The 18010-nt window shown below is 36.7% G+C and overlaps 1 protein-coding gene across 1 annotated transcript in view; it reads right to left on the reverse strand.

Moving 5' to 3' along the window:
• ATP13A5 (ATPase 13A5) overlaps positions 1-18010 on the reverse strand; it is a 97903-nt gene that overhangs the window by 67602 nt on the left and 12291 nt on the right. The window contains exons 2-7 of the mRNA XM_054585137.1: positions 13077-13250; positions 12028-12174; positions 11732-11802; positions 11547-11627; positions 5345-5414; positions 2041-2175 (exon numbers count right to left, since the gene is read on the reverse strand). Of these exons, the coding sequence (XP_054441112.1) occupies positions 2041-2175; positions 5345-5414; positions 11547-11627; positions 11732-11802; positions 12028-12174; positions 13077-13250 (678 nt within the window). The remainder of the gene's footprint in view (positions 1-2040; positions 2176-5344; positions 5415-11546; positions 11628-11731; positions 11803-12027; positions 12175-13076; positions 13251-18010) is intronic.

The raw sequence follows: 18010 nt of genomic DNA on the forward strand, positions 1-18010 counted from the left end.
CCAAAATGAAGTCCTTCTAATTCTCACTTTCAAAGTAGCTCTGTTCATTTAATCTTTCATTTTTAGGTCTTCTTTCTAACTCTTTGAATATATTACCTTTATTTTATTTCTCATCAAACACTTAATAACTCAAAATTTGTAGAATCGACCACGAGATAAAAAGCCAATATTAGATCTAATATTTATTGAGCAACTGAAATAGAGAGGGAATAAAGTTTCTTTCCATTAGTCTTGTTTAAACGCCTCCATGTCTGCCTTCCTAACATGTGGCCAGAGTTTACCTTGCCAACAGTTAGAATTCATTTCTCCTCTCACACTTATGTTTGACTTCATCCCCAGCTATTGTGCTACTTTGGAATGGGCTTTCTGCTAAGGAAATAATGCACATGCAGTAGAATTTCATTTTATGGGAAGCCAGAAGCTCTGACTCTGTCACCAACTCACTTTATGATCTGGAACCACCTCCCGGTATCTTAGTAACCTCTTCTCCAGATGAAGACTGAAGTGTGAGACTGGATGGTTTCAACAGTTTCACAGAGTTGACAGGCTGACACAAGTACCATTATTCACCATGTCTAAAAAGCAAGTCTACAGCCAAGCTTTTGAAATATGCAACAGTTAGACATTCTTTGCTGTTGCCTGATGATTTAGTTCGATGAATCCTAAGCAAAACAGTGGAACATTTTCTAGAAAGATGTTACGGAAATCTGAAATTTAGAGAGGCTGTAGAGTTACAAGAAATATTTGGCTAAATACTCTTTCAGAATGTGTTGATATGTCTTTTATAAGACTTTATTCTTAAAGGAAGATTTTAAATGGCTATAAGATGAACAAAGATGGAAAGAGAGTGGTTATAAACTCTGAATTTACTATTACCAATGGGAAGGATTTGCATTACACAGGAATCTAGGAATCAGCAGGACAACCCAAGAGGGGCTTCAGGAGTGAAGGGGAACGTGAAGCTCTCAAAAAAAACATGTTCTGATTAAGAATGTGCTTGTACCTAGAGAAGACTAAATTGGGGTTCACAATGGGAGAACATTTAGTCTCAAAAAAATAGCATATCTTACAACATGAAAGAACATAGACTGAAATACTGAATTAAATGAGCTCAAAGAAAGAGGGTTTAGAAGAAGATGAAAGCATGTGGCACTGCAATCTTCTGCTTCCAGCTGTCCCAGCCAGGGTCTTTTGGTGGATATTGACATGGACATTAGTAAAGAAGATCTCTCTCTTCATCTGGGATCATGAGCCTTGAAGAGAACACACGCATACCTGGGACTGCTATGACCACCTTTGCCACTGTGCAGAGAGTCTCTGTCTGGGTGTAAAGACCAAGTATAGTAAAACATTAATTCTCAAGCCATAATTTATAGAAAAATGTTGGGACAGTATCAAATTACTATAAAAAATTCATAAATGCATACTATCAAGTTCAGTAGTCTTCATTGAATCTCAGACAGATAACAAAGAGTTTGTAGACTAGCATCAGTCCATAGACCATACTTTGAGTAGCACTCTGGTAAAGTTGGGTGAAGAGGTAAAGAAAAACATATTCCTAATCATTGTTTGAGTGCTGTACCTGATACTATCCATATCCAAATGAAAACACCCCTAAAATGTCTTGTATGAGTTGCTTAATTTCGTTTAAGCTGGCTTTTGTCACTATAAACTTGAAACAGCCTTGACTAAAATGCATGTTTATGTTGTTGCCAACAATTCTCCTAAAACTATGGCTGGCATCATTAATCCGTCACAACATTCTTTCCCATAATATTCACACCCAGCCTCAGAATCCTTCTAAATTTAATATTTAATACAGCCTTCAGTTGATAATAAGAGTTGCAAAGACATTTAAATCTACCTAGTATTCCTGCAGCTATCTTCCTGAGATCTCACATTTAGTAAGTCCTTGCTTTTTTCTTTGTTATGGCATATGTTTAACAAAAGCAACTCCTTGCTGTCAATGGAAATGTCATAGATTTTGCTTCTTATCTAGACAGAAAATAAATAGCATACAATTGTAATTTCAGCTCTTACCTGTCTCAGATCATATACACTTAAGACAATGGAGAGAACAGACAGGATGATGATGGCCACAGAGTATTCTATGTAACCTTGAGACAGCCACAAAGTTAAGGTAAAGGCTTGGAACACATAAAATGGATTTAAAACCTGCAGGTACAAAAATAACATTTAGGTCACTTGCATAGATCTTAGTAGCTGTCAAGATGATGTCATTTCTTTATAGAATGACATTTCCCATTTTTTACAACATACAACAACCTCTGATACTTAAGAATGCACTTAGAACTCCATTAATTTTGGTGGAGACAGTGTCAAGCACATAGAGTATAACATGGTAGAAACAAAATTATTTTAAGCACTCAAAACCGTGCCCACAAATTGATCATTCTTATTATTTTTGAACTTTCAAAAATATGTTACCAATAACAAAATCCAACAACTTACCTTTTTAAACAGTTTTACCCATAGTGGTAAGGAAACATGATTTAGTTTCTTTTAAAAACCAACTTCAATTTTGAAGATTTTTATTGCAGGTTTTATTTTAAATAAAAAAATGTACCACACGCTATAGGTTCAATGAAGCTGTGCAATAAAAATTAAAGAATCTACTTTTATCTGAGTCACTTTTAAAATAACATACTCTTATGTCATATGTCTTAGCAAGCTCATCTGAGAGTCAGTCAGTCAGCATAGGCCTTCCCTTGAACAGGAAGAACAGTGAAGAGAAAGGTCTTATCCCAGTCTGCAGTAAAAATCACAGGCCGAATGTATTGCCAGCCTCAAAGCTGGTCATCCATGCAGGTATTTTTTGGTAATATCCTCAAATTTTTTTCATTCCTCATTTCCCCAATGGTGGCCCTGCTGTTAATAATGGTAGCACAGAGGGTGACCTGATAGAGTAGAGCAAGAGACAGTCATGTGGCACACACAGCGTGTGAGAATCAAAGAGCTTCTCTGAGCAAAACAAGGACTCTTTTCTTGGTGAAGTGTTCTTTATGATGATTATAGATTCGATGAAATAATTAAAACCAGTGCTGTTCTTTCTTACCTCTCCTTTCTATAATTCTCTAATTATTAAGTAAACTTCTATTTTAGACCTAAAAATGAACTGATATCTAAGGTAATAAGGTAATAGCCTGTATCTTAAGAGTTTCTTAAACCCTTGGATATTAAAGAAGCGTTTGTTCTTTAATGGTTCTTATTATTTTCATTGTACCAGGCTTCTCTTACAAATTATAGCTTTTCTGTTTTCTTGGCATAAAATGCTCTAATTGTAGATTACGCACTAATGATAATACAGTTTTCAGTTTTATACAAACTCGGTAGAAAATTGGTTAAATACTTCTTGTAGAAGAAACAGAACCATCATAATTAATGTAGTCCCCTTATTCAATATGCTTTTGAAATCAAATGTGAAAAAAGTTTTACTTGCTTTTTTTTTTCTGCTAAAGGCCTGGTAAGTTTGTGCCAGAAACACTAGCAGTCCTTTCAAAATACATCAGTTGACACCTGGGAGAGTCTTTAGCAATTTGAAAATGTACTTGAATAAGAAGTCTAAAAAGCAGCCTGCTTTTCCAAAGTGGCAGAGGCTATATATGTGGGGACATGGGTTATATCGGAAATCCCTGTACCTTCCACTCAATTTTGCTATGAATCTAAGAGAAAAAGTCTAACAAGAAATTTATTTTATAAAAGATGTGACCATGCTCAAAAATAAAATGACCATCTTTGTGGACTATAAATAGACTAGATATATGCAGTTGAGTGGGGGTTAATGTAATCAGCCAACTAGGTTCCAGACAAAGACAAAGGAGTGATAGCCAGAAGCTTAATTCTAGGGGGAATAAGATAGAAAGCTACCCATAGGTGGCAGGGGACAAAACCCAAGCGTGCAGGGGAAATCAGGCGCTGCAGTGGGGTTCCCCTTCCCAAGAGTAGAGGCTGAGGAAAGTCCAACAAGCAGTGGTTCACCAGCAGAGAGTGATGTAGGAGAGAACAGAGCTTGTAGTGCCACTGAGACCTGGTTTAAGCCCCAGCCTGGCTCAGGGCCTGCATCTAACAGAGAGATTACCAAGGGACAGGGCCCAAATCTCCAGTATAGACCTTAGTTCTGAATTAGGGACCTGAGGGAACCACCAGTAAAAGGCCAATGCAGAGCCATCAAAGAGCAAGAGCGAGATGAGAAAGGCAAAATGAAGGGGGAAAAGTCCTACTTGAGGTGAGTTTACCAAAAAGATAAAATAAAATAACTTCAAAACATACAAAGAAAATATGTCAAAAGCAAATTAATTAATAAATTAAAAAACCCTGCTAATAAAGGAAGAAGTCATGCTCAGGAAATGGAAAAAGCAGAGAAATATAAAAAAGACCAAAACAAAACATCTAAAATCCTCAAAAATATAATAGAAATCATAACATTGTCCCCCCAACCATAGTACCCATCAAAAATTTAAGAAAACAAACAGGCGATTATGAAACAGAACTTTCCCCTCACACTAGGAAGAGATGTTTTTCAAGCAGATTTGAATTTAAAACAAGTGATTATTGAAAAGGGCCAGTTAGAAACCCTGGAACAAAAATATATATATTTATTAAAATATTTTTTAAATAAAGAAAACCTACATAGATTTTTTTTAAAAGCATAGATTAGAGACAATGGGGAATAACAAAAAGAATTCACATAAAACATATTTTGTTCACATCAAAGAACACATGTGTTGCTTAAGATTCCCCTGAGCAGTAAAAAGTTAAAAATAAAGAATGGGATAAGAAGAGAGAGAACTGAATGTTTGGAAAGACAGCCAAAGTAACCTGCTTAAAAAAATAAAAAAATGAAAAGGCTATTGTAATGGTTCATTTTATGTGTAAACTTGGCTAGGCTATAGTGCTCAGTTCAGTCAAGCACTAGACTAGATATTGCTGTGAAGGTATTTTGTAAATTATTAACCTTTACAATCAGTTGACTTTAAGTAAAAGAGATTGGCCTTGATAATGTGAGTGGGCCTCATCAAATTAGTTGAAGGCCGGAAAAGCAAAAACTGAAACTTCCCAGAGAAGGAATTCTGCCTTAAAAAGGTAACATAGAAATCCTGCCTGAGTTCCTAGCCTAGCAACTGCCCTACACTTTTCAGACATAGAACTGCAACATCAACTTTTGCCTCAGCTTCCAGACTGCCCTATAGATTTCAGGTCTGCAAGTCCCCATACTTTTGAACCAACTCCTTAAAATAAATCCACATCTATATCTACAAAAAAAAAAAAGTAATGGATGGGAAATCCCCCCCCCCAACAAAAAGAAAAAACAATAGTTAGTTACCTGTTTAACAAGCAGCTTCCATATGGGTTGGATTTCAACTTCAATGGCATTGGGCCCACACACTAATCTTCTGTAGGAGATTGATCATCTATTAGTGTCACATCTACAAATTCATAAGTAAATGAATATACACCAAACTAAGCAGAAGGCACTTCTCTACCTTTTGGGGATTTTGTACTTTTAATGAACAATTAATGCATAAATACTAAAATACTAGTATATTTTTAAAATCAGTCAGTGGGTGAGGAGCAAAGTTTTTTTCCTGGTTAAAAATATCTTAAGAATAGTATAACTCAAGGGCCAAAATGAAGTTAGAGAGGTATTTTGCATTATTTTTTAAATAATTTGATTATACTCTAAGAGAAGCTAAAAAACACAGATATGAAGATGTTTAAGCATTCTAGATTGCTCTTGATGTCAGAGATCATGTCTATCTTATGCTGGTATCTCCAGCACCTAGGGACAGGCCCTTACTATATGAACTCAACAAATACATGAATAAATGAGCTAACAAAAAAGGAGATCATATATGGTCTTCCATATATGGTTCAGAGACAACTCAATCCAAGGTCTTACGGCTCCATGGCATGAAAACACTGAGGTTCGGGGACATTGAGAAGCAGAGAGCTCAAAATGCATGTGCTGCTGTTTGACTTCGCAAGTCCCCAGTCCTCACATTGGGACAAGACCATAACTCAAGTCACTTGGGTGCTCAGGATTCTTTTCCAGGATCCATGGAAATACTTTGTTGATGGCCAAGGATTAGGGCTTCTCAGGATCCTGAACTTGGTCTTCTCTCCCTCACTTTCTCTGGCTAGAATGCCCTTCCCACATTCTTCACGTTGTAAATGCCTTCTCCGCCTTTGGGAGCCAAATCTGGCAATAGAGCCATTGGTTGGAAATTGTGAGATCTAACAGACCTGGGTTTGAATCCTCGCTGCTTTCTCCACATGGAACAAGTATCCCCCGACATCTTTGCCTGGCTCACTCCCTCATTTCATTCAGGTTTCTGTTCAAATAACACCTCCTTATTGGAGCCTTCCCTAGTAATTCTGTTTAAAATAGCTACCCTAACCTCCAAGTCAGATTCTTTATATCTCCTTAATCTGCCTCATCTTTCTTTAAAGTGCACTTGATAATCTAAAATTATATCTTATTTTTTCACATGCTAATAAGCATACAAACAATAGACTGTATCCTCCACTATAATATAAGCTTTTACAGGACATTGACAGACCCTGAATGTATAAAACAGGGCCAAATACATATACTACATTCAAGAATTATTTGTCAAATGAATGAATAGATGACTGAGAGGTGAACCTCTGTTTCTCATGCCTAAAAATGGGCTTGATAATACATACCTAATAAAATTGCTACCAATAACATGTGAGATAAATATGTAAAGCATTTAGCACAAGTGCCTAGGACATGGCCAGTTCTCAATAAATAGCAGTGTTGCCCTGGCCAGTTAGCTCAGTTTGTTAGAACGTTATCCCAATATGCCAAGGTTGCAAGTTCGACCCCTGTTCAGGGCACATAGAAGAAGCAACCAATGAATGAATAAATGAGAGCAGCAAAAAAATCAGTCTCTCTGTCCATCCTTCCCTCCCTATCTCTCTAAAAATCAATAAATTTAAAAAAAAAACAGTTTTTTTTAAATAGCAGCTGTCTTTGAAGTCCTCTACTCCCTTAGACACAATTAACTATCTTTTTCTCTCCATGAAACAACCCTTCTTTTCTTAATAACAGCACATACCTCTTTGAATTGTTACATATAATTACATGTCTTTCCTCTTAAATTTCCTAGATACTCCTTAATGGCAAGAATGGAGATTTCTCAACTCTGTTTTTCTAGCATCTAGTGGCACAGTGTCTGACACAGAGACTGTTCCCCAAATATTGGACTTAATCAGTGAGGACCTTTGTGGCCCATGTCTGTAATACCCTCTCCCCTAACAGGGCTGAAAAACCAGTTTACAGAACTCCAGCTGCACACAGGCTGTGGAAATACAGCTTAGAAAATAAAAAGCCAAAGGCTCAATGCACTTCCACTTTCTCTATGTGGGGAGATGGTTCCTGATGGTGCTGGTAAGGAGAGAAACCCAGCACCCATGAGGACAGAGATCCAGAAGATTAATGCGTATCTGTAGATTATCCTTTTTAGGGCTTTTCTGGGCTCTGTTTGAATTACAGCCGGGCATGCCCCTTGCTGTTTCATCTTTTCCAGTATCTCTTGCCAAAAATATTGTGTATTTACAGACTATGGACTCTTCTTAGTCTCAGCACAAGCCAAACAGAACTTTGAAGGACGCTGACCAATGGCTGAGCAACCAGCAGGAACATGAGGCTTGAAGCTGGGTCCCCCAAGGAAAGTTGCAAGGAAAAAGCAGATTACATGTCCTGACTTTAAAAATCTGATTAGCTGGCAGGGGGAAAAACAATGAATTACTCCAGGTGGCCTTATAGTACTAAACAGGCTGAATAAAACCAAGTAGACTTGCCTAATATTCAGAACTATTCATTATGGGAATAGTGGCTTTGGAGGTAGAAAGTTCCTCTTCAAAAGAGATTGAAAAATTTTTCACAGGGAAGTTGTGGAGAGAATTTCTGCACCAACTGTGAGCTAGACTTGAAGGATTACTGATATTTCCTGCAACCATGAGATATTAATAAATCTGCTGTAATGTACTTATTTCTAAAAAACCAAATGTAAGTGAGAATACTTTCTTTTGGAGATGGTCTATGTCTTTTTAAAATTCGATCATTCATTCATGTATTCATTCATTTAGCAATTTGTTAACCAAATAATTGTTGAGAATATGTTGTGTGCTATACACTTCAGACTCCAGATGGTGAAGACTAGAGTGGTCCTCGAGGGAGAAAGACTGTGTCAGAGTCACTGATGAGCTTTTTCAAGCTACACATGACTGCACTGCTTCCATATGGATGAGCCACCGATAGAACGGAAGGGAGATCTGTAGTTTTCCGCACTGTTAATGCTATGCCAGGGGATTCTGGCACAAATTCTGAAATTCTTAGGGAGCAGATTTATGGGAATTTTTAAATTCCCAGGCATGAATATCTGGAAAGCAGAGGAGCAGGAGGGCATGGGGTGCAGGTGGGACTAGAGAAAACCCAGACAAGATCTCCCCAGGGAGACCCAGGACTTAGGCTTACTGGTGCCACCAGGGGCCTTTGCTCTAGACAAGGCATTGAAATTAAGTGATTTTATATGCTGAATGGATCCAGATCCATAGAACCGAGGGTAAGACAAACACAATTTATTTAAAAAGAAATGTTGATCTCACTGGTTCATTTAATTTGTATTAAATGCCCCCATGCAAAGTGTCACATTTAAGTCATGTATTAACTTCTTCCTGAATGTTAAACATTGCCTCTCTCCTCCACTCCCACCATCCCTTCCTTCCTTTTCCTAAGCACTCACCTGATGGAAGAGTGTCTACAATAGGAGTGTTTCCTAGGGATGAAGCTTTCAAAGAAGATAAAGTCATGGTATATAAGCATCATTTCTTTTCTGATTTTGCTCCCCAGAAGAACTGAGGGGTAAGAAAATAGGGTCCCAGAACAGCCCTAACCTCTTTCTCCCTGCCTCCCTCTTGATTCTTCTTTCACTTTCTTTCAATCTCTCTCTTCTCCTGGAAAGCCTCCACCAGCTTGGAACCGAGCATGAATGGTATTTCCTGCCTCCAGCACCGACGAGCATGCCCTTTCACTCAATGGTGTGACAAATGTTGAGACTTATGGTTGGCCCTGCAGAATCACTGAGCCTAAGGAGAGCATCTCCTTCCAGCTCCACATTCAATGACATCACACCAGTGGCTTGAAATCAGCCTTGATTGGAGGAGTCCCATTATAGAAACTGGCAAACTCCACCAATGAAAGCTTTCTTTCTTCCAGAGAGCTGGGTTACCAACAAGGTAATTTGTCTGTAGCTAATGCCATTAGAAGGTGCCTGCTATCTCTGCTGTCCGAAAGGTCCCCTTCTCTTTTCAGGAGATTAAACAAAGGAGGCAAGAGGAGGGTGGCCTGAACAAAAAGAAGATGAAGAGATGCTTATTTTAAAAACTGTCCTAATAGGAAGAGTACCTGATGAATGGGGAATGAGATAGGTTTGTTTATTGATAGGACCCTGTTTCCATGAGATAAAAGGACTACCTCAAGTGTCCATGGACCTGTCTAGGACAGGTCGAAGAGGGCAAGTTGCATTGAGTCCATGAATGAGTGAAGCTAAGAACAGAAAACATTCTGGAATGATCTTGTTTTCTTTCTGATGACCTCTGATAGTTTCCAGGATAAAGGTATTTCTCATGATGAATTTGCTTTTTGCTACTACAAAATGAGAACTATGTAAATCTGTGTATTTTTTTCCTCTTCTCCTGGCTACTGAGAAAACTAAAGAGAAGGTTGCAGTTAGATTCTGTGGCTTTTCATCATCAGAGACTCTTATTATTTTTATTTCTTTATTTCTCATCTTATGCCCTTAGTTTCATGCAAGCAAGCCCAAGGAAATTAACACCACTCAATCAATCATGTTTATTTTTTTTAAAGGGTTAGTCTCACACTAAAAAATAAGGAAAAAATTAGGGGGGAAATACTCCACCTTCTATTTACTGTCTTTACCCTCCAAATGGTTAAGCCCATAAAATAAAATATACCTATGTGTTTATATTACGTCCTCTATTCTTCATATTTGAAAAACTATATGCTCTGTCTTGCTTATTAGATTGTCAAGTTCTTTATTGCATAGACCAGATTTCAATTTAATTATGTATGATGTTTATTAAAGCCTGGCACTTGATAAATAGGGACAAACATGAGGTGGCTGCACTGACAGAAATCTCTCCTGCAGAAATGCTTCTCTAGACAGTATATCTACATTTATCATCGAGATTTCCTAAATGTCCTCGATCAGTCTTTTAGAGTCCTGTGCTTAATGCTACTAAGGCAATTATGTTTTTCATGACTTTGGAAACTTTTTGTATTTCAATATATTAAGCATTGCATCTGAAATCTTTTATAATGCTACCATTTCTAAGGCATTTTGCAATATTGTCACAGTCTAGAGGCTTGATTCATTTTTTCATAGTGTTCAGGCAAAGACAAAACATAAAAACAATAGCAGATCAGTAATTCTCAGACTTGGTGTACATGAGAATTTCGGGGGTGCCTGCTAATTATGCAGAGTTCCTTCTCTCACCACTGCCCCCAGCTCCCACCTACTAAATCAGAATTGTGGGGATAGAGTCCAATAACCTGTATTTTAAGTGCTGGATGGCTTCTTTGCTTGTAAATTAGTGTTTCTGCCAAGAGGGTCAAGCAGATAATGTCCCTAAAATTGGTCAAGAGATGAAGCCGATTATTAAAATTCAAAGGAAGTCTTGCAATGGTTTTCTTTCAGATTCATCAGGATTCACCACTTCAAATTATAGGTGAGGAAAGCAAGGACTCTAGAGCACCGTGAGTTAATGAGAAGCATAAGCACTTTCTTTGCTACTACTATTATTTCTTAACCTATGCGTCCCTAGACACATCGCTCTCACTATTGTACAACTATTCTTTATCTCTCTTTCCTACTAGTCAGTAAATCTCTTATTTATCCTGACCTCCCTAGTGTTTTGCAAAGTGGCAAACACTGACGTACTAGAGGCATTTAGTTAACAAGTATAGGAATGCATTCATTTATTCATTCATTCCACAAATATCTGTTGAGCTTCTCTCCTGCATCAGGCACTGTCCTAGGTGCTGCAAATGCTGTGATGAATGACACAATTAACTAAACAAACAAAATCCTCATCTCCAAGGGCTGTTCTTTAAAGTAAAATGCAATCAGAATATTGTCTTTGTCTCTGAGGATTTGGAGGATTAAGAAGCTGATGTTTATGAAATGACTCAAGATTTTTTTGAGAGAAAAAATTAAAAAGACAACACAGAGAAAACTGTTGTATAATCCTGAAAGAAAAGATCAGATGTTATTTGATTGCATTGTTCTTTTAGTCTTTTCTTTTTAATAAGTTTGCCTATGACATAAATAATTTAGAATATCTTTTCTGATGCCAGTAAATGAGCTGGGATTATATGAAGTTGATGAAGCATTATGCCAACAATTCACTGATTGCAAGCCATATGATGTTTCAGTTTCTGCTGGCAAAGTTCACTCAGGGATTATTGCAAACCCTACCTGATCTCCTGCTCTTCACTTGTGAGACCCATTCCAAACATATGATGGATGTCGTAACAGGAGTGGCTGTCTTCCAGCAACCTAGGATGTGGTCAGGACAGGAACCACATTCAGTTCATGGCATACAACAAATCAGTGTTCTTCCCTTGTATCCTAATGTAGAACTGAGAAAAAGTCAGACTTACCCAACTTTCTGAAACCTCTTTTCCAAGTTGTCCCAAACATACTTGATTTTCTGCACTTGGATAGATCGTAGCTGCAATGACAAATGTGATAAGACATCAGTCATTCTCAAAGTGAAGATCATCAGGAAAGAAGAGGCTTGTTTAATGCAGATCCCCACATAGCTCTAGCTTTCCTTAATACGTAGCTGTGATTACCAATCCAGCAGTGCGATATCCAAACTTCCATCTAATAAACACGCACATTACTCATTTCTAGCAAAAACATACTAGACAATGCACTCTCAGAAATCACTTACTTTTAACTCTGGTTTCAGTACTGCTCGGTTTATGACAGAGTGGCGGTCAGCTACAAGGGGCTGTTCTGGGTTTTTGCTTATAGGAAACTTGAGTGTGGATAAGTAGATGCAGATTACTTTCTTCCTCATGTATCTTTGAAATTCATCCTAGAAAAGACAATCCAGCCTGTAAAATTCTCAAATGTTATTCAATAAGGCACTTGATCAACCAAAAACCTGCCAAGTGCCAGACCAGTGCTTCCCACAGTTCGGGCTGCAGACAAGAGTGCTAGCATTATCTTGGAACTTGCTAGAAAAGCAAACTCTCAGTCCCACCCCAGACCTACTGAATCGGAAAGTCTGGGGTTAAGGCCAGCAGACTGCGTTCGAAAGAGCCCTCCAGATGATTCTGGTTTGCACTAACATTTACCCTTCGCTGTGCTGGAGAATTAAAGAGAAAAATGCACTTTTCAGGAAAACTTTATATTCAGAAAACAATTTCTGGCCTTCTTAAATTCACACCTACATGTTTAAAATGTCCAATTTCCCTCAAAAGACCTATTTTTGAAAAATTGAAAGATCATTTCCATGTTATATTTCTAAGAGTCATAATAATGACAGCCACTGTTCATGTAATAGCTAAGAGCATTGCAAATTAGCCTGACATAGTAGAAATGTCCTTAGTCTGATGTGGAAGAAATTTCCTTCATTCCTGAGTTAAAATAAAAGATGGCAAGTAGATCACAAAGATAATTTTTCCATCTCCTGTTTTGGGAGAGGAAAATTCTTTCAGGGGTATCCGACCTTTTGGCGTCTCTGGGCCACACTGGAAGAAGAAGAGTTGTCTTGAGCCACACTTTAAATACACAAATATTAATGAAAACTGATGAAAAAAGAAAGGTTATAGGTAAATTTACAGTTTTGTGTTGGGCTGCATTCATAGCCAGCCTGGGCTGCATGTGGCCTGTGGGTCTCAGGGGTTGGACACCCCTGCAAGCTCGCCCCTCTGGAATGCTGGCCAGCCAGTCACGGCTTTGCCACAAATGCCACAAAGCAAGGCACACACGCACCGTTGTCCTTAGCAAAACAGTATCTGCTTCTTGCAAGGGGCACGGGATGCAGTTGGCCCACACCCTCCACTGGGGCCTCCAGTAGAACACCAGCAGGAGGGCCCCACAGGTCAGCACAGATGCCATAAGGCAGAACGCTCTGCGCAGATTCTGGGTCTTGAAACCAAACACCTCCTGGAGAGAAAAATAAAAGATCACTCTATTTTTCTTTTTCATATAAGCATATAATCTTGCTCCAAGAAATACAGACTTTCGATGCACGGATGTTAAGTAGGAGGAAAATGTAACTTAGGCTGTTTGAATCAGATTGATTGCTTACAGCTGTCAGCTGATAGAATAAAAAAGGGCTCATCTTACTGGCATATGGAACTAAGATATTAGACAGGAGAAGCAAGCAATGGCCAGAATTATTTGCTTCTAAGTACTATTAAGAGTCACCTCTTAATTTTATAAAATACTTCATGCTTTGGACTAGTTCTTTCTTTAAATATGTTTGGGTTTTTTTTTTAAGATTTTATTTATTTAGTTTTAGAGAGAGGGGAAGGGAGGGAGAAAAAGAGGGAGAGAAACATGCAAGAGATACATCGATAGGTTGCCTCTCACATGCCCCCAGTTGGGGACCTGGCCTGCAACCCAGGCTTGTGCCCTGACTGGGAATCAAACCAGTGACCTTTTGATTCACAGGCTGGTGCTAAATCCACTGAGCCACACCAGCCAGGGCTAAATATAAGTTTTTAAAAAATCATTAATATGAATTTACTGGAGGAAGATGATAAAATCATGACAGAATATAATCCACACTTAATATCCAGCTTTATTCAAATTCAGCTTTGCTTAATAATAACATGATTGAGAAGAATTAAAACTATTAATAACTGTACTGCATTCTGAACCAGTGAGGTGATATAAATTAGGAGACTATCTGTGGACATGAAAGACTCAAAAGTCAGCTGAAGTTATTTGCCTGGAGAGTAACAGGCTGAAATAGTTCTACTTTTAATAGTAGGTTAGTTAATATTTGTCATACATTGAATAAAGAGTTAAGATGTGGTTTTAGGGGAAAACAAACAGCAAATATATATATTTATTAAAAAACACAAATAATACATTTGTATTTTAAAAATTAAAAAATAAATTAAAATTTGTTTTATAAATTTCAAGTCAATTTAGAGTTTCTCTCCTCTACAACAAAGACTGACAGCACTTTCTTAATTTCAAAACTAGATTTTTCAGACAATAAAATTGTATTAACCAGAGAACTGGAGATGGGGAATATAAGTGATGATGTCTAAATGCACAAATTTGCAACAAGCAATAAAATAGCCACAGAGATTTAATGAATTTAGACAACAATTTTGTAAAAAAGTATGTAATGTGATAAATCTTGTTACACTGGCAACCATATTCCATTATATAAATATATCAAAGTAACATGCTACACCTTAAATTTACACAATGTTACGTGTCAAATTTTTCCAATAAAAAATCCCTAGAGTTTTAGTGTATTTGGAAGACCCAGAGGGATGCTGATTATGAATGACATCGTTACTATACTGAGTTTAGGTTCAACTATTACTTTTGTGTTTTTTCCCCATGACTCTGAACTGCCAAGTCCAGTTCACTGAGCTTTACTGTCAAGAAAATAGGTTTTCACTGAGTTTCTACAACACTTTGAAACAACGGGATCTTCTGAATTTTATGCCAGTTTAGATCATGTTTTAATAAATGTTTTGGCTTTATTCTTTGGAAAAGTTTTCATCTTCGATATGGTTATTTTCATTATGTTTTTTCTAATAAGCACTCAGTGGTAGATCCAGATTTTAATAACAGTTGTTGAAAGTAATCCCTAAACATAGTGGAGAGGTCACAGGCTTGAAAAGCAAAGATGTAAATTGAGTCACTGGTCTGCTAGTTATCAGTCATGTGACCAGTATTCACCTCTAGGGAATCACAGTTTACTCCTCTGCAGAGAAATTAGAAATATGTGCCTTACAGCATACTTATGCTCAAATGAGATAATGTCTCCTTAAGTGCTTTGCAAAGTAATTACAGTTTTAAGAGTTCCTTTCCACTATTCCTCCACATTCTCACCCAACTGTGGAAAAAACATTAAGTTTAGTAACACAGTACCTGTGTTTTGAGATTATTTGTGTTACGGTTTAAATGTTACTTAGAAAGATGTGTTCACTGTTTTTAAGCATATTTTTGGTTGGCTTCTTATCTTTCTAATTTTCTCTCTGAATCTATAAACCCGTTTTGGTTTTGTTTGTGAATTTTTTATTTATAATTTTATTAGACTCAAATAATATGTATATGCCAGTTTACATATTATGTCAGAAATATTGCTCAGTGATTTATGGGGGCTTACTGTTAAAGCCCAAGTGTGTGAAAAATAGATGCAGAAGAGTTAGGAATTTTAGTCCAGTTTATAGTGGAAATGACATTCATAAATGACTTTCCTTCTTACTGTTTTCTTGCCCACAGCAATCACATTGTTAATTATAACTCTGATTCCTTTTCATTCCTTTTTATACAACTCTTTTTATTAAAAAAGAACTCGAAATTCTAGCAAGGTTGCAATAAAATCACTACAGCTACATACTGCTAATAAGCTTATAAATTAGAATAATTCTTTAGGGAAAGCAAGGTGACAAATTGTATCAAGAATTATAAAGATGTTTCTATTTCTTGAATCAGTAATTCCACCCTTAGAAACATACCCTAAGGAATAATATGTAAAGTAGAAAGTGATAGATATAAAGATGTTTGGTGTAGCCTTATCTGCAACAGTAAAGTAATTGAAAGAATGAAATGATAACTAATGAAGTGGTAAGATGTGAAACATCAAAACAGCAGGCTATTGAGGAGCTATTAAAGGCAAAATGTGTGAAGTCATTGTAGACATGGGACATTCTGCGATATATAATGTTAAGTGAATAAAAAAACAAAGAACAGATAGAACAGATGGAAAACAAATAGCAACATTATGAATTTTAACCTAATTGTATCAGTAATTACATTAAGTGTCAATAGTCTTAACAGTATGATTGAAAAACAAAGATTGTCAGACTAGAAAATAAAATAAGACCCATTAAATTCTGTTAATAAAAGACATACTTTAAAATATAAAGAAGCAGAAGTTAATTAATTAAAAGAAGCAGATAGATTAAAAGGAGAAAAAGGGGGAAATATACCATGCAAAGTCTAAAAAGAGAAAATTGGTACAGCTATATTAACATCAGATAAAATAGACTTTAAGAAATATTATGAGAAAAAGGACATTTCATAAGCTAAAAGATCAACAGACGGACAATAGTCCTAAATTTTTGTTCACCTATAAATGTACTTTCAAAATTTGTAGAGCAAAATTGATAGGCCTTACATCCATTCTCATCATTAGAGATTTTAATATACCTTTCTCACTAACTGATAAGACAAACAGACAAAAAAGATCAGTAAGAATACAGGGAGTTTGAACAACCTCATTATCTAAATTGCCCTAGTTAAAACAGAAAATCACAGGCCCAAACTGCGTGATTCAAATTCTTTTCAAATACACATAAAATATTTAGGTAAATTGACTGCATTATGCAATGCAAAGTATGATGTCATGATAATTACTTTAGAAATTAACAACAGAACAACTTTAAAATTCCCAAATGTTTAGAAATTAAACAACGTATTTCTAAATGACACATGTCAGTCAAATAAGAAATTACAACAAACATTAGAAAATATTTTGAACTGAATGAAAATAAAAACTGCCAATAGATTCCCAAACTGGAAACATCTAAAAGTACCTCAGCAGGAGAAAAATAAATAAATTTTGTGTTTTCCTACAATGGAGTACCATGAAACAATAAAAAGTTTCTGATGCACGCAGCATGAATGAATTTCACAGACATCATTTTGAGTAAATTAACTACCACATAGCAATGTACAATTCTACTTATTTCAAGTTCAAAATGAGCAAAACTGATGACAAAAGTCATTAAGTTGTACACTTAAGATCAGTGAACTTTATTTACATAAATTTATATAAATATACCCACTGTATTTATTTATTGTTTTTCAAATTGTTGATGCTATTACAGATAGATCCCCATTTCCTCCCACTCTTTGCCCAGCTCAGCATATTTACATCAATAACATTTTTAAAAAGTGGAGTGAATTTGTTTATTAGACGTTCTTCAAAGAAACTAGAAGATATTTTAATCATTTTAATGGGATTAGATTGAGGAGGAAAAAAGGGGCTGCATAATATCAGAAATGAAGAGAGAGAGAGACAGAGACAGAGAAAGAGACACAGAGAAAGAGAGAGCACCAGAGAAGTGGTTTCTGGGCGAAGGGGAAGGCTGGTGTCCTGGAAGACTGTGGCTGCCTCCTGGTGTGCTGATTGGGAAGAACTGACTTCCACTGGAGCAGAAGGAAAATCACATCCCTAATAACTGAGGTGGGGAAGGGGTTTTTGAGAATGACACTGCTTATGGCTGCTGACACCTCAATCAAAATGGCAGCAGATTTTTTTTTCCTGTCTGTTACAAAATGAAGTAGAAGTAAGTAAAAAAATAAATAAATAAGAACTTGTCCATGTCAGAGTAGTTTTTAGATACTGGTAGCTCATTGAGTAAAGTGAAGAGAAGCAATATTTTTGCTTCTTTAATAAACTGACCTCATAATCCTTGGTAAAATTCCTTCCTAGACCATTTCTCAATTTTCTCAGAGGTTATGGTGTCAGGTAAGGGACTTGAGGTTTTGGCTAAAAGAATCACTACTTTATCTGACATTCTTTTAACCAAATTCTCTTAATCGGCTGGCCAGTGTTTGTGTGAGTCAATGTTTGCGTGTTCCTACTTTGACTAGTTAATGTCAAGTATAGGTTGATTGTTCTAAATGATTAGTCTTCTGATGCAGTAAGAGTTACTGCTCTTTCT

This window comes from Pteronotus mesoamericanus, unplaced genomic scaffold (genome assembly GCF_021234165.1).
Source record: "Pteronotus mesoamericanus isolate MK-2021 breed Mesoamerican mustached bat unplaced genomic scaffold, CSHL_Meso_final contig_82, whole genome shotgun sequence".
In the NCBI taxonomy this organism is placed as follows: Eukaryota; Metazoa; Chordata; class Mammalia; order Chiroptera; family Mormoopidae; genus Pteronotus; species Pteronotus mesoamericanus.